The 20,143-nt window shown below is 35.1% G+C and overlaps 9 protein-coding genes across 9 annotated transcripts, besides 1 other annotated feature; 7 read left to right on the forward strand and 2 right to left on the reverse strand.

Annotated features, from left to right (window-relative positions):
* Positions 1–327: 327 nt before the first annotated feature.
* On the forward strand, positions 328–2,062 carry BEWA_009560 (hypothetical protein; the record flags this gene model as incomplete). The annotated part of the gene is made up of 4 exons (XM_004831151.1): positions 328–1,611; positions 1,647–1,781; positions 1,815–1,911; positions 1,947–2,062. The coding sequence occupies 4 exons, from the start codon at positions 328–330 to the stop codon at positions 2,060–2,062; spliced, it is 1,632 nt and encodes a 543-aa protein (XP_004831208.1).
* A 19-nt stretch (positions 2,063–2,081) lies between these two features.
* On the reverse strand, positions 2,082–4,134 carry BEWA_009570 (hypothetical protein; the record flags this gene model as incomplete). The annotated part of the gene is made up of 8 exons (XM_004831152.1): positions 2,082–2,218; positions 2,256–2,420; positions 2,456–2,546; positions 2,582–2,782; positions 2,818–2,870; positions 2,908–3,102; positions 3,138–3,506; positions 3,549–4,134. 8 exons carry the CDS (start codon positions 4,132–4,134, stop codon positions 2,082–2,084), a joined length of 1,797 nt encoding a protein of 598 aa, XP_004831209.1.
* Positions 4,133–4,163: a sequence feature (AT_rich).
* A 50-nt stretch (positions 4,164–4,213) lies between these two features.
* BEWA_009580 (hypothetical protein) lies at positions 4,214–5,352 on the reverse strand (the record flags this gene model as incomplete). Its single annotated transcript, XM_004831153.1, has 6 exons — positions 4,214–4,375; positions 4,414–4,881; positions 4,916–4,986; positions 5,020–5,091; positions 5,130–5,283; positions 5,320–5,352. 6 exons carry the CDS (start codon positions 5,350–5,352, stop codon positions 4,214–4,216), a joined length of 960 nt encoding a protein of 319 aa, XP_004831210.1.
* Positions 5,353–5,671: 319 nt separating this feature from the next.
* On the forward strand, positions 5,672–7,034 carry BEWA_009590 (enolase, putative; the record flags this gene model as incomplete). The annotated part of the gene is made up of 2 exons (XM_004831154.1): positions 5,672–5,711; positions 5,746–7,034. 2 exons carry the CDS (start codon positions 5,672–5,674, stop codon positions 7,032–7,034), a joined length of 1,329 nt encoding a protein of 442 aa, XP_004831211.1.
* Positions 7,035–7,652: 618 nt separating this feature from the next.
* On the forward strand, positions 7,653–8,060 carry BEWA_009600 (hypothetical protein; the record flags this gene model as incomplete). Its single annotated transcript, XM_004831155.1, has 1 exon — positions 7,653–8,060. The coding sequence occupies one exon, from the start codon at positions 7,653–7,655 to the stop codon at positions 8,058–8,060; it is 408 nt and encodes a 135-aa protein (XP_004831212.1).
* Positions 8,061–8,567: 507 nt separating this feature from the next.
* On the forward strand, positions 8,568–9,458 carry BEWA_009610 (hypothetical protein; the record flags this gene model as incomplete). The annotated part of the gene is made up of 1 exon (XM_004831156.1): positions 8,568–9,458. The coding sequence occupies one exon, from the start codon at positions 8,568–8,570 to the stop codon at positions 9,456–9,458; it is 891 nt and encodes a 296-aa protein (XP_004831213.1).
* A 421-nt stretch (positions 9,459–9,879) lies between these two features.
* BEWA_009620 (hypothetical protein) lies at positions 9,880–14,734 on the forward strand (the record flags this gene model as incomplete). Its single annotated transcript, XM_004831157.1, has 2 exons — positions 9,880–14,466; positions 14,501–14,734. 2 exons carry the CDS (start codon positions 9,880–9,882, stop codon positions 14,732–14,734), a joined length of 4,821 nt encoding a protein of 1,606 aa, XP_004831214.1.
* Positions 14,735–14,766: 32 nt separating this feature from the next.
* BEWA_009630 (septum formation protein MAF, putative) lies at positions 14,767–15,582 on the forward strand (the record flags this gene model as incomplete). The annotated part of the gene is made up of 3 exons (XM_004831158.1): positions 14,767–15,102; positions 15,139–15,409; positions 15,446–15,582. The coding sequence occupies 3 exons, from the start codon at positions 14,767–14,769 to the stop codon at positions 15,580–15,582; spliced, it is 744 nt and encodes a 247-aa protein (XP_004831215.1).
* An 87-nt stretch (positions 15,583–15,669) lies between these two features.
* BEWA_009640 (hypothetical protein) lies at positions 15,670–20,053 on the forward strand (the record flags this gene model as incomplete). The annotated part of the gene is made up of 11 exons (XM_004831159.1): positions 15,670–15,987; positions 16,027–17,275; positions 17,310–17,878; positions 17,913–18,281; positions 18,317–18,498; positions 18,533–18,726; positions 18,760–18,955; positions 18,988–19,386; positions 19,425–19,642; positions 19,677–19,805; positions 19,840–20,053. Exons 1-11 carry the CDS (start codon positions 15,714–15,716, stop codon positions 20,051–20,053), a joined length of 3,993 nt encoding a protein of 1,330 aa, XP_004831216.1. The 5' UTR covers positions 15,670–15,713.
* Between the last annotated feature and the right edge of the window lie 90 nt (positions 20,054–20,143).

A 20,143-nucleotide genomic window follows, 5' to 3' on the forward strand; every position in this document is an offset into this window, starting at 1 on the left:
GTATTTTTATTATAATCCACAGGGCCACAACAACTTTTACACTAAGGTCTTCGAAGTACGTTAACCTGGTGTTGGGATCACAGGCTCGATCAAGCGACTATAGTTCATTTTCTGTGCTGATATTCTCATTTCAATGCATGTATTTTTAATTTGTGAATGTGTTTATACTTATCCATACTATATATATATGCAGAATTCTACTAATACAAGGTGTCCCTGCAATTATGTTCAGTTATCTATGATTATTTAACTAAATTTTAGATACAAACCATTTTAAACTTGAAACATCTCATGAAGGCTTAGAAATGTCATTAAATTATCCATAAAATGGCCCTAGAAGCTGATGGTTCTGCATCTTGTTCCATAGAAGAGACTAATGAGATAAGAAGAAAGCTGGGACTGAAACCTTTGTTGTTAGAAGACCCAGAAAAACCTCTGAAAAAGGCTGAAAAACAAGAAACAGAAACAATTTTAGAGCGTTTGGACCTCATAAAACGACGCAGAATACGAGATTCACTGGTAACGGGAGACAGTATTGCAGAATCAATAAAGAAAGGACAACAAATCATATCAAAAAAACAGCACCGTGATGAAAACTATGAAGAAATTGATCCACTAAATTTAACTGCGTGGGCCAATAAAATGAGTTCAATAAATGCCTCCAGGATAAATCATCTTGAGAACACCGTCACATATAGCGATGATGAAGAGGATAATAAAGACAAATTGCCTTCAGAAAAAGAGGATGATGTAACGCAGCCAAAAATTAAGATTTTACATAAAGTTGATGAGTTAGACTTACTTACAGATCAAGAAATCACGTTAACTCTAAAGGATATAGGGGTCCTTGAAGCAGAATCTGCAGGTATAGCCGATATAGACTTTCTTGAAAACAGCAAAATTGCCGAACTGAAGAAACAGGGAGAAAAGGTAAATAAAAGTTCAGATTATATTCCTTACGAAGATGATGGGAATCTAGATGATTCTGCCCCAAATTTCCTTAACCACTATGATGATGTTATAAAGGATCGTCAGGGGCTAAAGCTTTCTTCGCTTGCTTCGGATAATAATGGGTTTTTCGTTAGCATAGATGATTTGGTTGCTAGCACAATAGAAATAGGTGGGAATGAAAGGGAGAAACACGATCTTTTGAATTATACTTCATTTAAAAACATAGATCGCAAAAAGAAACTTATAAAAAATAGACAAAAACCTATCAATTGGAACAGAATATTTACCCGTGAGGAACACTCAAAGGATGATGGCGTTGAATTCGTTGCACCAAAGAAAATTAAAAAGAACATACAACCGGGAACAGAGTTTGATGATACTGAAGATTGCAATCGATTATACAACCAACTATCATGTCACATTAGACGGAGCGTAAAATCAGACCGAATACCTCTCTCCCCCGATAAAGCATCTTTGATCGATATAAAGCCGGAAGATTCTGGATTTGAAATAACATCAACTAGTGAATTTTGTAAATCAGTCAAGACACCCCTAGAAAAAGTAGAAGAAAATGAGGCTTCTTCTAAATGGAAGTCAACAATATCTTATGAAACTGGCACATCCAAAGACGGTAGCGAAAAGGATCTTTCATTCATTTCTGTAGGTCAAACTTGATAGTTATATCTATATTATAGGAAAAACCAATGGGAAACGGATTAGCGGACGCACTTTCATATATTAAGGATAGAGGTGATTTCGTTTCAAAAAATAACGAATATGAGAAAGATATCGTCAACTTGACAAAGTTAGACTCTTATGGAAGGACCATGGTTTGTAATATGTAATTTATACATCATGTGTAGACTCCAAAGGAAGAGTTCAGGCAATTATCTTGGGTTTTCCATGGAAAAGGACCGGGAATGAATAAGCGTGACCGCAAAATCAGGCGTATGGAAAGAGGTTTGTTTAAAATATCTGAGTTAACAATCTTTTAGAACGATTGGCTAGAGAAAACCCTATAGAAGGGCTACCTACTATGAAAGCTTTACTAGCCCATCAATCAAATCAAGAAACGACACACTTGATACTTACCGGAAATAATGTTTCTTAAAAATGTATTTATATTGGTGTTAGCGTGATATTCTTGGCTGATTTTGCGATCTTAAATTAGCAACAAAAGATTTGAGTTTAGTATTATAAGCTTCAACGGCAGTGATTTGGTCAAGAAGTCCAGTCTGCAAAGCCTTAGCTGTGTGTACAGACATTCCTAGATCCTATATATCAGAACTTATTAAAGAATTTACCGACCTCAAGTAATTCTAATTGGTGTTTTGCGCTTCTTACAACATTCAAAAGTTTGTAACGTCTGTCTTCTTCCGGTATTAATGTTTTATAGTACATTTGTAGAAGTTCGATAATTTGCAACTGTATCTCCTTCATAGAGTTTACAATGGTTGGATCGTATTCGACTATGTTAATCGGAATAAGTATGAGATTTACGTACATGGTACAAGTTGTATAAGCTTTTCGTATTGACAAAGTTTTGTATTCAATATAAACATACGACGACTAATATTGTGGTCTGTTTTAGATTCCTATATATCTCATCATTGGTAAACTTCCGAAATACCTTGAAGTAATTTGTAATATCAAATGTTTTCATGTCGTTGAGCCATTTATTATAATACCCAGTGTTAGAAGATATGGCAACTTTTATGGGTCTAGAATTTACCTGCTCAGATTTAATATTTATGCGATCAGTATCCTTGCCAGGTATATTTAAAGATTTTATTAGACATAAATCATTGGAAAGGCAATCACTCTGATTATCCTAATCCATGTGATATTGGTACAAATCTAACGAACTTGCAAGTCTTCGCATTCTCCAATTAACAACTTCCGTTTGCGATCATTTTCAACTAAAAGCAATAGATATATACATATCCGTGCACAAACCCCTGTTCTGTAAAGTTTTGTAATCCGAAACTCGGTCAGTTGTATCGATAGGATTAGAGATAAGAGATTCGCAGGCATTGATTATATTAGATGAATGCTTGTTAAACCTCTCAAGCAATATTCTACCCGTATTTTCGGGTCTAATGTTCTTTCCAAATCTTTTGCTTGCATGTAACCTATCCTTCTTGGGAACAGCTGGGCAATGGTATATCTATAGTGGGACTACGAACCTTTTTTATGATCCTCAACAGTGAGTAATTCACTAGAAGAATCTATATCCGATAAAAGCTTATTTACGTCAAAGTGTACCAATGCTGAAGCTTTGATTGGGATTCCTCTAATGTCATCATATAATATTTGATTTTCCGGAATTTTTTCCCCTATCAAGTTATAAAAGTAATTTGATTGTAATATTCGTTTCCAAAAACTTTCTTCAGGATAGTGTTTATCTAGCACTAACTTCTTGTGTAAATCTCTTATGGTTTCATCCTCAGCCAGAAGAGAAGAAGCTAATTCTTTAGAATAACTGAAAACTCGTTGACCATTCACAAAATTACTCGCAGGAGGAATAGAAACGAATCCATCCAAGTTTGATTCAGCTGTAAAGTCAATTTATTAGGCCAATAACCGTATGTGTATACCTGTATTTTGGGGAGTTGCGCTGACGAGCTCTAGTTTATGATGATCCCAAAATTCCTTTGACGCAATACAATTACCCAAATCTGAGGTTTTTGTATCAACAAGTTGGCTATATAATTTGGCAATTGTGTCATCTATTTCTAGTAGACGCTTCTGATTATCGCTCAAATTGTCCGCTTCTGTTCCTGTTTTAGCGGTATGTCCCTGTTTTCTTGGAGCTTCAGCAACTATAATAGGTTCCTCAACTATTTGCGAAGTTGGAGCAGATGCCAATTTTGCCTTATTCGTTTCACTTGAGACCAGAGCACAGAACTCTTCCAATTTGTTTCTGTCATCTCCGAAATCTACAACGATTACCGGCTTTATAAGAATATCATAGTCGGAATTGTCTGTATTGAGCCTAATACTGTTTTCCCTGAATGTTAGCCTAACTTTTGCACTTTTTTTGGATTTCTCATAACGTAACCAGTCAGAAAATGACCATTTGTAAACACTTTCCGAAACTCTAAACGAAAGACTGGCGTCATTGATTAAACATGTGCCGCTAATCCCATCTATCGAAACACCACAGAATACACTATCATTCATAATTAAAAACAAATTTTAAATAATTTATTGCGCTAAATTGTGCTTACAGTGTACGCGGGCACCGAAATAAACACTACACCTAGAACATGTCCTTGGTGTAGTCCAATTTCCGCTTAGGAATAAACGTATTGTGTAAACCGTAATCAGGTCCAGATATCTCGGGCATTTTAGAATTTGTACTGTCTAACATAGACCCTCCACGTTTTCCAGTCATATATCCAATCTTATTTTTAATTCCAGACTATACGACGGATTAGTTGTATATGGAAAATAACAAACCTTTTGTTGAAACTTCCGCCAGCTATCGGCACGTTTTGTAGCTTCTTCGTGGATTTTCTCTGCTTTTTGCTGCTTCTTAAGACTTTGTACTAATTTCTTCTTTCTCATCTTCTCCTTATCAGTATCCGTCTTCTTGATAATAAGATTCTCCGGTATTATGTAACCTGCTGGAGTTACTATCTCCTTAACTTCTTTTGTTCTGGACTCAGCACGTGTTTTCAATCTAATTCTATCATTCTGTACCTCTTCCGATGTATTATAATCCTTATATGTCACAATATATCCACTTTCGGTTCTCCGATTTATTATACAATCATACCAACGTCCATCACAGGAATAGAGAGCTTGTACTAGGGAACCAGGTTTACATTGACTAGGCAAAGGAGGCTCAAGCAACCTTAAGTCCTTTAATGCTAGTGTGCATGGTTCCCTAGATCCAAGTATCTCAATGATAACTAGATCAGTTGGCTAAAAAACTCTGAATAAACAAGAAAGGTAATACCTGGTAGCCTTTAACCTGCGTAACTTCTCCATACTTTTGTTTACCATTAAACAAAACAATGCATGTTCTACCTAAAACATTTCTTAAGAGGCAAATATCCTTACCTATAAAGACTGATTTCCCCGTGTCAGGTTTTTCTGCATCTTCTGGATGATTAGCGTCTTGAGCCAAATATTCTAATATAATTAGATGATAAGTATGATGAGTAACAAACCACTATTTGTCTGTTTGTACTTTATTAAATCGTTAGTTAGCGATATAACTTCTTTTAAATCTTTATGTAGAGTAATTAGTTCATTGTTCTGCGGATCTATGCTCAAAGCTTCAAGCACGGAGTCTAATTGTCTGTGATACTCCACCAAATTAGCCTAAAGCATGAACTATGCAACACATTGATGTAATACCTGTAGATCATCCGGTGATTCACTAAAATCCATTCCTATATCCGCATTCTTCTACAATATACAGGATCGAAGATTCTAAACCAATCAATGTTCGACTTCAAATCTACTTACTGTATTTTTACGTTCGTAAGTGCAGAGAATTGGTATCATGAATAATATAACTATGAAAATATAATTTCAAGTGGATAAAACAAGGAAACATGACGTTGGTCGGCTGCCAAGAGGTGACAATGCAATCACCGTTTCCCAGGTACGCCTCACAATTTTTGTAAGAAACAAATCCAAAAATACCGCACATAATTTTATTTAGCATCAGAAACCACAAAATATATTCACTCTAGTTGGCTTTACAATGGCAAACATTAAATCTCTCCACGCTCGCGAAATTTTGGGTTAGATTTTATCGCATTCATAAATATTTTATAGATTCTCGGGGAAATCCAACTGTAGAAGTTGATTTGAAGACAGACAGCGGATTATTTAGAGCCGCTTGTCCTTCAGGAGCATCAACTGGCATTTATGAAGCCCTAGAGTTGAGAGATGGTGACAAAAAGAGATTTCTTGGGAAAGGTGTCCTAAAAGCTGTGAAGAATGTAAACACAACAATAAAGGATGGTGTTGTTGGCTTTGATGTGCTTAAACAGACAGAATTGGATAATCACATGGTTGAGAAATTGGATGGAACACAAAACGAATGGGGATTTTGTAAGTCTAAACTAGGAGCTAATGCAATTCTTGTCGTCTCTATGGCAGCTGCCAGAGCAGCAGCAGCTCATAAGGGTGTCCCACTTTACGTTCATCTAGCTTCTCTAGCAGGGAAACCAACTGGTAAATTTACGCTTCCATTACCATGTCTCAATGTTATTAACGGAGGCTCTCACGCTGGAAACAGTTTGGCCATGCAAGAATTCATGATTCTACCAACAGGTGCTACGACCTTCAGAGAGGCACTACAGATGGGTGCTGAAGTTTATCACACATTGAAGAATGTAATTAGCAAGAAGTATGGCCACGACGCCACAAATGTAGGTGATGAAGGTGGTTTTGCCCCAAATATCAAATCGGCTGAAGAGGCACTCGATCTTCTTGTTGACGCCATAAACAAGGCCGGATTTGAGGGTAAAGTCAAAATCGGTATGGATGTAGCTGCTTCCGAATTTTACGTCAAGGAAAAGTCTGCATACAACTTGGGTTTCAAGTGTGAAATTCCACTCTTGAAGAGTGGTGATGAGATGGTTGCCTATTATAAGGAATTGTGTGAAAAATATCCCATTGTCTCAATTGAAGATCCGTTTGACCAAGATGATTGGGAGTGTTACAATAAACTAACCTCCGAAATTGGTTCAAGTGTACAAATTGTCGGTGATGACTTGCTTGTAACTAATCCTAAGAGAATTGAAACTGCACTTGAGAAAAGGGCCTGCAATGCACTTCTACTCAAGGTCAACCAAATTGGATCTGTTACTGAGGCCATTAATGCCTGCCTACTTTCTCACAAAAATGGTTGGGGTGTTATGGTTTCTCACAGATCTGGTGAAACTGAAGATACCTTCATAGCTGATCTTGTTGTTGCATTAGGCACTGGTCAAATAAAAACTGGCGCCCCTTGCAGAAGTGAACGTAATGCAAAATACAACCAGCTTTTACGTATCGAGGAGGAGCTAGGCGAAAAGGCAACATATGCCGGTGTAAATTTCCGTTCTTCTGGTCACTAGAGACTCAGCATCTCCGTTAATTCATGTCTATATATTATTTATTTTAGCTAAAAATAACTACTATCCTAGAATTAGCTCCGATTCCGTGCTTGCCAGAATAGGAATCGGTTCTCTGGCATCCATTCTTGCGGAAAACGTAGAGACGTGAATGAATATTTTTAAGATGAGAATATGTGTCATCCTACAAGTATAAGTGGATATGGTATAATAGTAACAGTTCTTCCAAAAGAGTAAATATAATTATGCCCTCTAGCATTTGTAAAAGAGAATACCATAGAAATTACATTTTGAGCACGCTTATTAAACATGAGTGGCTCAACTAAGAACTTATCACTTATGGAATATATTGAAAGTTAACACTAGTATCTATCTTCCAAGCGGAATCTTTAACACATTGAAGATATTTCTAGATTTTTCAGAAACATCTTCATGGGAAACTATGATAAATGCAAACATTGCAAAGGAACAACAGCTACTGTAGACCACCTGGTCACATGCTGTGAACATAAATTAGCCTTTGATTACACCAGACGACATAACGAAGTACTGAAATGTGTATCTCTCCACCTGTGCCGCATGTTCAATCTAATAAAAAGAAAGAAAATAAAAGGATATGTGATGCAGGAGACAGTCACTGACGGCACAAACGAACTCAGGATCGATACTGCTGTAAAGATGGACGCCAGGATAACGAACAATAGACCCGATATCCAACTCTACGACAGGAGAAATAAAAGGATATTTATAGTTGAAGTCGGAATCACGTGTCCAACTAAGGTTTCAGATACGGAATCTTATAAGCAAAGGAAATACGATGTCCTTGCAAAAGAATTATGCTGCATCCATAATATGCCAGCATGTACCATACCAATACTATATTCTTGGGATGGATTGGTTACAAAATACCACGCGAAGCACCTAGAGAAAATAGCTTTGCCCACAAAAATCAGAGCTTACATGCAGACTAGAATACTACGTACCACCTTTGATTCGGTAACTCACGATCGAAGAATAGGAGTTGAATAAAGAGAACTAGAAGAAGAGCTGGAAGACATCTTTGGGAGATTCCTCGGAAACCTCGACAAAGAGGAAGAAGTGGAAAACTGGCTCGAATTCTCTCGCGACCAAGTAATAAGGATTAGGAATATAATAAAACGTCAGAGAACCACTGCTTCTAGAAGGTCTACAAGGGTAGTGTGGAATAACCTACGGAAAATCCGTAGGAGTCAAGAAGGGTAGGAACTAATAACACATATGGCAGTTTAATTATTAAAAATTAGTTACTAAGTAATTAAGCTGATAGAGACATTATGATAAGATTTACACGTAATAGAATAGTCTATGAATTGAAGTTTACTGTTTTAAAAAATAGAATCTTATGACTGTTTTAGCAATATGAATGTTGTGTAAGTCTACAAAGATTTACATGCACGAATTAATAACGGCTGTGCACAAATGTTTTATGAAAATATATAGCAACACTCAGCAGTTTACTTTCCGATTCGTTTGATATTTTTTAAAAAATTGGATAAAATGAGAGATTTGAACAAATTTGTATATAGAATGGGTAGTGCATGTCAATGTAATTCGGTAACTTGTGGAGTAAACTGTTCAGATGAATCTAGTAATAGAATTATATCAGATATTATCGTCAGTAAATTTGTAAGGTGCTTGGCTTGTGCTATAAAAAAAGAAATCCTTCACGGATATAATCAACAAGAAAGCGCGGGAAAACTTAATAACAAAAAATCAATAGATAGGGCGGTTATGCTAAAAGAAGTAAAATCTACCACCAGCTCTGGTTCAAAAAGAATCATTACTGACCAATTTTCTGCTAAGGGAAACAAAGGCAGTTCTAGTGAGAAGTCTCATTCATTAAAAAGTAAAACCGGGAAAGATCCTGAAAAGGCTACCCGTAAAACCATAAATCAGGATTTGGTCACTAAAAAGATAGCGAAAAAATCCAAGCAGAAAGAGGCAAAACTAAATAATCCTCTGGAGTATTCTAGTACAATTCACTGTAAAAAAGTACGTGATAACAAAGTTGTGGCGACCTCTCAAGAATGCATTGACACGGAAAACATAAACAGGCTTTCGGAGACAAAGCAGGATCATTATGATGACATGTGTGTAGTTTGTCAAAGACATTCGTTATATTATACTCTTAAGGGATGTATGTTACGTAAGAATAAGAATTACGAAAGTGATTGCCCAAAAAACATGGAACGTGAAAATTGTCCAGACGAAATCGAATCAAATTTTCAACTCTTAAATTCAGGTGGCTGTTATTATTATGAAGAGAATGAATGTTGTTGTGAATCATGCTGCAGAGTATGTAGAATTTATGAATACTATTACACGAATCAGGAAAGTGACGATCGGAAAGTAAGTGGCTATGACTCTACAATTGAAAATAATTTATAAACTTATTAACTCGATTAAAATTTTTGGTCCATAATAGTGTCTTAACTATGATGATCCCACAATGCTTCATTCAATTTTGAAGCATATAGGGGACACTAGTATATTATAAACTAGAAAGTTCGCATATAGCTTCTATATAATGAAGTTATAGGTGTGTGTTGTATAGTACTTTGTATGAGTTTTAATTTTTTACTTCTTCATCAGGGCAGTATCGCCGATAATGGCCATCTATCTGCTGGAAGAACTCGCTTTGGAGTATTTATCCACACAGTATGAACCTATACCGTTCTACACATTGTATTCACAATTATTACAAGAAAATGATAAACTCAAGGTGATACCAAGGGTATTTGTTACATTTTTACTATAACAACTTGTTTAGGTCGACCTATGGCAACAATTATTCTCAAACAAGGATGTTATGATTTCAGCTGAAAGGTCTGGACAATATGACCACTTGATGTTCAGACCAAGCAAAAAAAGGAAGGGTGGATCTGTAGATTTACATGATACCATTGATCTCTCATTTATTGAATCAGATGATTTTGAAAAATTCATAGATTCCACACGGTTGACATGTTCAAATCGTCTGAGAATATGCAAATTAAATTTGGTTTTATATGAGCAAGTTGTTAGAAGTAGTGAACGGTTCCGCATATTGCTATTAGTAGCATCAAAAAGATATGCAGGATGTTGGCAATCAGATTTGATGAGAGAACTATCTATATCACCAAAGGAACTATTTGTGTTTCTTAATTCGTTATGCAAACTGGGATTGATTTATAAATTAAATGTACCTCATAACCGCATATCAAAATGTTTGTTAAAGAATACTGTTAAATGCTATGATGAAAAGGCACAAGGTTCATCAAAAAAGGTAGATGGTGGAGCATCAAGATTGCAAAATTCCTCCTCTCTATGTTTTTATGCAAAATACTTTGTCATTGATAAGCTTCCTGAGCATATCAGATCTATATGCTTCAGAAATATCAATGAAAACGCAGAAATAGCATTAATAAGTATGCTTGAGCGCGAAGAAAACCATATTTTACTGGAAAGTGATTGGAAAGCCGCGTATTTTAAGATGGCAATGGAAGAGATAAAATCCTTAAATACCCGGATAGAAAACTATATAATATCACGGAGCTATATATCTTTTCGTAAGTTGTTGGAATCAAAGAATAAAATTAGTCGCACATTTGCATGGTGTCCACAAACAGGACATTTTGAAAGGTGTATAATGTTATATAAGGGTCCCATAGATGATACAATAAAAATAAACTTGAATGGTTTGCTTATCCCAAATAGATCAATATGTGTTATAAATTTGAAAAAGTTTGAAGGCGCTGAGGATCGTTCGGAAATTAACCAGAAAATTTCTCCTACTAACATGGATTTTAGCGGTCATTCAGCTCAAGAATACATTTATTACGTCATAAAACTATCTCAGAATGGTGCGATTGCCAAAGATATAAACCGATATGTCCCTATAAAATATAGACAGCTTTCAAAAATCCTCTTTAATTTTGAATCGACAGGCCTGGTTGTAAAGGAAACAGAGCGTTCTGGGAAGACATTCATGTATCGTTATTACGTTAACAAAGAAACGCAAGCTGCTAAAGATGATATAATTCCAGAATTACTAACTATCGACGGCGCAACCACAGAAGAGGTTCCTTCGCATGGAACTACCTTCACAAAAAAGGAGGATATAAGTTACCCAGAGTTTTTGTCAAGACAGAGGTTGTATTATACAGATGAATCAGTTTATGTTAAGGACTTTGATCTTATCTTTGGAAAATTGTTAGAATTGCCAAAGCAAGTGAATACTATAATGTTCAAGAGACGTATGGTGTTATTTCACAACTATATAGATTGCTTTAAAGCCGCTACATTTTCCAACATTGCAGCATTTTATAATGATATGGAGAACTTGAATACTAACGTTGATCGAAAAACTGTAGTAAGAGTGTCACAATATGTAGTAACAACGTTAAAATATATCAAAAAACTTAAATCTGACAAGTTGAAGGGTACAAAATTATCTGTAGCCATAGTTTATGATTCCAGATATTATAATGATTTGGATGCCTACAATTATATACGTTCGGATATTGTGCGTAAAAGGAACATATTGTCGTCTCACGCTGCTGCATTGAAATCTAAGATTAATGACTCATTTAAAAATTTGGAGGATGTAAATAGTATAAAAGAGTCTTCTATTATTCCAGATATTAATCAGAATGAAATAATAATGAGCCAACTTAACATACAGATACCCTCTGTCGTTAAAAATATATCGGTAAATCAGCAAAATCCACATAGTAAAGGTGAGGATATCACAACAAATTTTAGTCAGAAGCTTTTGTCATCCAATGGGTTCATATTTCCAATAGTGACTAGAATTAGGCGATTGCATCTCTTCTTGACAGATATATTCAGTGATTCATCTCGTTTTTCTACTCTAGACGCATTAAACTCTATGAATCTGGAACTTTTTTTCCAGCTTATTGGCTGTGGATATGAGGTCTCAAATATTAATCAATATTACGAATCTACTACACTTATAAGAGACTTGCCGGATGATATCTTGAAAAGTTTGTCAATAGGATTTGGAAGGCGTGACCCGGTTCAAATTTTAAATAATCTTTTGAACTTCTTATTAAGAATGAAGTTGTTACTAATGCACGAAATTTACTCTGATACATCGGCAAAATGTATAGTGGAGTGGGAGTTAGTAAAATCAATAAACCTTCACAGTTTTCTTCATCCTGATTCCATAATTGGTACATACGATTTGCTTAAATCTCCAGAAATTTATTGGAACAGTTTAAAGATTGAAGTAGATAATTACATAAATGGGAAATTTGATGAGCTACCGTCAATTATGCATATAAAAGAGATTTTTGTAAGGAAAAATTGGAAGAGGGTCTTTTATTTAAGCAATGTTGTTCGTAACGAACTCGATATGGCCGTATCTAATTGGTTGAAATTATCTTGCAATCGTTTAAACGAGAAAAGCCTCCTGAAATGTTTTCATGTTCCATTTCAGATTGTTTCATTCCTTTCAAATAGGTTCAATGTACCCAGCACTCAAATATTTAATTTCATTTTGAACAAAATTAAGTCTAACAGATACACCACTCCTTACGCCACTGATGATCTCATTGTACACAAAATTATAAGAAACATCAGCAAAGATTCTGAATATTTATGGCTTAGCCGGTTTGTAATAGCAGAACGACTTTGCAATGCTATCTTCCAGTATATGTATACGTGCAAAAGTACAATGGAGGATGGTAAAAATGGAGATGATGTTGTTATGGAAGAAAAAGAAGAGTTACCTGCACAGTCATCATTGGAAGACATATGGAAATTCATGTCCATTTTGTTCGAAAAGAAGTACACTCCGGAAGAATGTGTATCCATATTTGATTATATATTAAACAAATCAACATATAACTCAAGGTTATTAAAAAGACTTCGGAAATTGGCTTCTAGTGATATCATAACTTGTGCATTAAATTGCAATGTACCAATGCTCTTGTCTTGCAACAAAACAACCGAACACCACCAAGATACATATATTACAAAGTTAAAATCCTTGATATTTACACCTGCAGTTAATTGGAGACAAACCTTTTCCTCCTATTTTACGGACACTAAAAAATTAAAGATAATCTTAAAATCATGGGTTGATAGGGGATGGATTGTAAGAACTAAGAAAAAAACCCATATTTTTGGCAAATACAAGCTGAATACAATTTCCAAAATTAAACTGTTCGGTAAATTTTCGGATTTGCATTTTTATGCAAATGTGTTGATTTCAAATTTTTCATTGTTTTCTCCGAATAATAATCTGAAGAATACTGCAGTTAATAGGAACGAACATGACGATTGTAAAACAGAGAGTTCTATTTCAAAATGTCTGGATATGAATATATATTCAGTTTATAATTTAATGGAGCAATTAGCAAAAGAACATGCCTCATTGGAACCAAGGTGGTCTAATAATAATAATAATATTGACAAAAAAGCTAAATACAATTATGCCAGATTGATCGATGGGGGTATAACTAAGCATATAAATGGTTCTAGTTCTGATACTTTATCTATTTCTTCTGTTGAGGCAAAAATCACTGATGGGCAGATTGTCTCAGAAAACATAAATATGTTGCAAAAGGATGCAATTACCAAGGATCTTGTTTGTGGAAATCAGATTACAGATATCCTTAATCCACTGGAATCTGAGATTATACTTTCAAATAATATGAATTCTCATTTTCCTCTTATAAGTTATACTTATAGTTTTGACCCTGAAGTGAAGGAAAACAAACTTCGTTACAAACCATTACATATTAAACCTTTGGAATCTAGAAATATTTTTACACTGGATGAGATTTTTCAATACCTGATACATAATGTATTTGATGATTTTCCTACAAGTGTAAATTTGGAAGCTTATCTATACAAATTGGTAGATATTGTAAGGGGTTCAGAGGAGATGGGTATATCTTATTCCAATCTAATGGGCAAATTTAGGGATATGACTCCATATAAGGACGTTTCAGATGTATTTTCTATTGTACTGACAGCTGCTCAACTTCTAAGATTTGTGTTACGACTAGCCACAGGTGCAGAGTATACCTTTATATACTGGGAATACGGCCAAAACTTGTTGGTCGATAAACAAAGGATTCTTTATGATACACAAGAACAGGGGGTATCAACCTGTATTCAACGACCTGAATATATTTCACCACTTTTTTGGATTCTCTGGGAAGATCAACCATTTTCTGTGAGTTCTGAGAATTTGAACAACTTTATTGGATCCTTGCAAGCATTTGTGAGCGACAGCCAGAGAGAGGCTTTTGTTTCCAATTTCTCTAGGACGAACTTGGCGGTATTCACATCACTAGATGGGCATTTGAACAGGGGGTTTCTAGCTTTTGTATCCTTGAGAATATTCTTCATGTTGAAAGAAAAACCAGGGCAAACATTAGAGGAGGTTTGTTTTGTTACAATATCTAATGTGTCTATAGGTTTGGAAGGAACTGGTTATCCTGGATGAATGCGAAGTAGAAATGTTGCTGGAATCTATGGTAAGCATCGGTCTTCTGTTAGTAAAATCTATTGAATCGCACAATGTAAGAACGGAGCCAATATTTATTCCGTTAGATTTGTCAGATTCTGGATCCATAAGACTATATTATGCCCAAGAATCATCAATAACGCTCTGGAAATTTAGACACATATTAGTACCGTTTTTAAAGTGATAAATTTATTAGTATAAGACTATATAATTGCTATGGATGTATTCTCTGTTGTTGGTCTAGGGGATTTATTCTCTGATCCTAATAAAGTATGGATTGTCCTGGCAACGGAATCCGAGGTACGTGCAACTATACTTCGCAATAATTTGCGCATTAAAAATGTGTTGATGATGGGATCTGGTTTCAAAGAAGACTTAGATAAAGATTCATATACTTCTGTTGGCGACTACTGTAAAGATACAGCAGAACAAAAGGCACATTTGGTTGCACAAAGAATATTTTCTGCTAAAGGAATTGAAGAAAAGACACAAGTCCTAAAATATCTTAAGTCACCATTTGCTCCAATCGATAAAGACTTCGATCTTGATAAGGTACGACCTATACTCATTCTATTATAACTGTTATAGATCCAACTAGTAATTGGTGCCGATACAGCAGGGGATTATAATGGTATAATTTACGAAAAACCACAAAGCAGGGAAGAGGCCAAGAAGCAACTTGTATCCTACACTCTTGGACATCATTATATTCACACTGGTGTTGGTATATTCGTAAGAAGTCAGGGATATAACCAATCTGCTGCAAAATTTTATGATACCACTAGAGTAAAGTTCCAGACGCTGTCGGATGTGGACATAGAGAGGTTACTGGACACTGAAGAATACAAGGGAACTGCAGGTTTCAAAATTTATAATTCAAATAGAACTGTTATAGGTTCTTATCGTGTTTCCGGTGTTGGTGAATCCTTAATTGAGTATATGGATGGCTCTTACACCAATATTATGGGTTTGCCTGCGCAAAAAGTCTCTAGTGCTATCGCTAAAATCGCAAAGACATATAAATTAAACTAAGTAAATCATTTCTTGTTAAAATTCTACTGGTCATTTTATAATAGTGTATATATTGTTCAAAGATATGCTTTAACGCGAATCTGGTACACACTTCATTTTAATTATGAATATACATTCGAATCGTCACATTAATGTTGGCTGGAATGAATTATTCAGAATTCGACTCTTATGCTCCATTAATAGGTCACACCTCTTCGGAATTAACAGGGAGCTTACCTGAAGTAAAGGACTGCTCTTCACTAGAAGATGGACAATATGATCAAATTTTCGATTTTTTATCTAACTGGACTACTGGAGAAACGTTAGCTTTTGGCGAAGGTACACTGGATTGGTTGGATCCATATTCAAATAGCAATCCCACTGATGAGGATGAGCTTTCATCTAACCTAGATTCGCTAGTAATAAGTATGGAGTTATGTAAAATATCTCTAAATTAATTCTTAGGTCAATCAAGACTCCACTTCAAGCTCAATGCTTATCTTCATGGAACAGATGAGTTCAATATAGGCTCTTTATCGAATAGTTGGGATATACCTGAAATACACCCGTTAAGGACATCTATATCATCAAGTGTGCCTCTGAATAATTATGCTTTTAACACCAATTGGTATGAAAGAATACAATTTTCTTTCAGAAGCATATGGCAGCGTGATATTCGAGGTCCATTGCACAAATTTTACAATGAAGAAGAATACTCATTGTTGCAGGAAGTTGGCAGATTTTCACATGCCTGTAAACTAGGATCTACACGTTTGTTGCAGTCGTTGTTATCATCTAACATGCTCATGTTACCCAGTGGATTTGTAGAAATAAATTCTTTGAACCATCCATATATATACCAGGTTTATAAACCAAAGTTCAAACACGGTAAGTTTATCTCAGAATTTACAATTAATATAGATCGCATCTTTCTGAATGACGGTATTGTCTTTACCCTTGTTCTTGGGAATTATCATGACTATTCTCATGTAACATATACTTCAGTTAAAAAAATATACTCCAACGATACAAACGGAAAACAGGCTCTTTGTGACGCTTTGTATCATTTGGGAAAAAATACCAAGTTTATTCTCCCTATCCAATGTGCAGTTGATTACATAGGCATAAGGGTAGTGGCCGAACCACTCGTCCAAATTAGGTTGAGTCTATATTTTCTAATAAAAAAATCACGTAGGCCTTCCCATAACTTTGTCGTATATGATATATTGCAAAATTTGGATAAGCACAAAACAAAAATCTCACTATTTGAAGATGGAGAACTATGTAGCGACCTAAGGGCTATATCTGAATATCTAAGACTTATTTCCTGGCCTTTGCCATTTGGATCATCAGATATGGAAAAAATCCTAACTGAAGGCTCTGGCGAACATTTCATAAAATCTGATGATGCAGTAATTATACGTAACACACATGAGGTGTTACCGCCATCTGTAAATCTTGGATCATCTCTGGATCCTCTATTCAAGTCAAGATTCCGCTTGGAGTTTTGTACAAAATATTATGAACACCCATTAAAATGCTCTATAAAATCTCATTCTATTTTTGGATCAAATTATACCTCTGACAATGATATGTTCATTCGGGCTAATGATTGCAATTACATACTATTGGAGAACAATATAGATAAATTCCACAATCTGGTAGATTCATGGGATATTAGTAATGCATTTCACTCTTCAGGTATTAATTTGAGGTTTGTATAAAAAAAATCCCTTATATTTATGTAGACATATTGGAGTGGCCTATGAGAAAACTTTACATGGTGGACTTAAGGATGTTTTGGGAGTGGAACTGGTAGCAAGGGCCATTAAGCACCTCTGGAATACGCAACTAGAACTTTATTTTGTTTCTAACTCGTTAGATCTAGACCTATTATTGGGGTTAGATATTCTAAATCATGTATATTATTTTAGGGAGCTGTTAAAGATGATCAACGATACATTTGGGTTAACCAGCAATTCCCCCTCATTTTGGCATCAACATATTCTTCCAGAAATTTCCATGCATTATACTGTTATAAATTTGGATGGAATTAACAGCAAGTCGATGCCACACATTCTTTTGAAGAAAGCAATAGAGTTCAATTTAGGAATAGTTTTACCAAACCCTGACAATGGTTTTAAGTACGACAGAGAAATAGGATTACATGATTTAAAGAACGTAAAACCCTCCCCTGTTATGCTATTTGGTGTGGATGAATCTTGTTTGAAATGTATAATTCCACGTTTACACATAGCATATCCTCGCAGTGATTTATCGATATATAAAGCGGCATATAAACTATATAACAAGCAAGGTAAGACTGAACATTATATTTATTCACGTAATAGGTCTAAACTTTAATAGAATCTGTAACTCGGATTCATTTGGTATGGGTATCTGCAATCATGTTCAAGCTAAACTTGTGGGAAATGGATATCCGTGTGATCCCACATGTGTTTTAGACGATAATCTTGTTTGCAACATATATAAGCATAACAAAACAGGATTAGATCTCTTCTGTTTGTCGGAAGCGTTGTTGCTCTCTGATCCTATAAAACGGTCAAAGTTACTGATAACATTGGGGTATGAGTTCCTCCGTCATAGGGACTATGATAAAGCTTTGGAATGCTGTGATTTTCTACTTGAGAACGCTTGCGATATTGCTATGATTAATGTTCAAGCTAAATTATTAAAAATAGAATGTTGTTCCCTTAAAGGTACAATATCATACATTACGATGACTATGATACAGGAGACTATTCAACATGTCTACGATTATACAAGGATCTTTCATCATCTCTGAAGCACTTTGAAGGAGATGAAGGCGTTTTTAGGCTACAACTACTTCTCATTATGTCGTTTGATGCCTGGAGAAGGAGGGACTACAATCGTTGTATATCGTACATTAATGACGCAAAGGATTCCTTCACAAATGTATGTATCGTCTATAATTATAATAATATTGCAGCTGTTTTGCATACCAAATTATGAATGGCTACCGGTTGCATTTTTGTCACTACTGGGATATTGTTATAATGCAATTGGGAGAATTTCTGACTCTACAAAGATTAATCGTGAGGTTGTGAGGCATTGTAACTTATCTAAACTACCAAAGTTTACTCTTTGCAAATTGATGTGGATTTTGGTTGATTCACTAATAAGGTTTGATAACAGTTTCATAAACATTTAAATTAGAATTGGATCGTATGAGCAAAGTCTCGAATTAGCCACAGAACTATATTCGATTATTGAAAGAGAGTTTGGAACTTTGTCATCCGAGTGCTTACATTCTCTATATTTGTGTGCTTGGATAAATCAACAAATTGGATGTTTACATCTGTTGCATCCGTATCTTTATCTTTCAAATTCCGAGAATATTATCGCATTAAAGGTTTTTAACATGTTTTCAATAGATATGTGTAGGATGATGAGTGGTTTGATAATGTAGATTTGATATTAGATGAATTCGCCACAGCAAGTAGCTGTGATATAAAACGAAGGCATTGTGAAGAATCAATTTCGTTTTATACACTGTTATGTAAAAGATTTATTTCTTTATCAAGGGAGAATAAAAATCGCGTACTGGAAATATTGAAGACGTTGTCTCCTACTTTGGATCTTTCACCCCTTCAGAAGTTATATAATATAACATCTGAATCCATTAGAGAATATAAAACAAATGAACATGATATAAATCTCTATGCAAACAGATTTTTAAAGGAACATCTTGAAAATGGTGATTTTTGTAAGCAAAAACTTCTTCTAGTTATAAAAAATTTCATTTCAGTTAAAACCCTTTCTCTTTCAACTAGGCAATGTTATGTAAGTTTCCCATTACCACTTATAATATATATACATAGGTGATTGCATGTAAATTATACAATGCTTACGCCAGCCAAATTTCTAGTGAATACGTATGGGACGTTTTTACGGGTTCAGACATAAACAATAGAACCATTCCAAGATATAGGAATGAGTTTGATCCGAATCATAAATATAGATATGGGAGTACATCTGTAAAGGGTTACGAGTCATTTTTGTCATCTGTAATCATCAAAAAGAACGCCGTACCGCACAGGTTTGTCTAATTTTATACTATCGATTAAATACAGCGGTCATGATTTGAGATCCATTGAGATGATGTTACTGAAAGAACCATGTAGTAGTGAATCCACCATTTGTGAATTATGCTTGGATCATTGCCAGAACAATTTTGGTACAGACGACTCACCCAGTATTTGGTAAGCGCAAACTAAAGGATAAATATACATCTAGGTTTGATTCCGTCTTTGAACTTGTGAACACACAAGATGTTGGTAGCGGCAGTAAATTTTTATTAAGTTTGGATATATTGCGTCACTTTCTCACTCCTTGTCAGAGACTGGTCATTTTGGGTCTCATTGCTAGTATGACAAAGTCAGACTTAGCTGATACGATAACATTTAAAACATTTAAAGCCGAAATGCTGAAGGCCAAATGTAAGGAATGAATATCATCGGGCTAGATAACTTTATGAACACACATCAGACTAAAGTTCGTATAATAGACAGTAAAGCATATTGAAAACATTTATATATTG

This window comes from Theileria equi, chromosome 3 (assembly GCF_000342415.1).
Source record: "Theileria equi strain WA chromosome 3, complete sequence".
In the NCBI taxonomy this organism is placed as follows: Eukaryota; Apicomplexa; class Aconoidasida; order Piroplasmida; family Theileriidae; genus Theileria; species Theileria equi.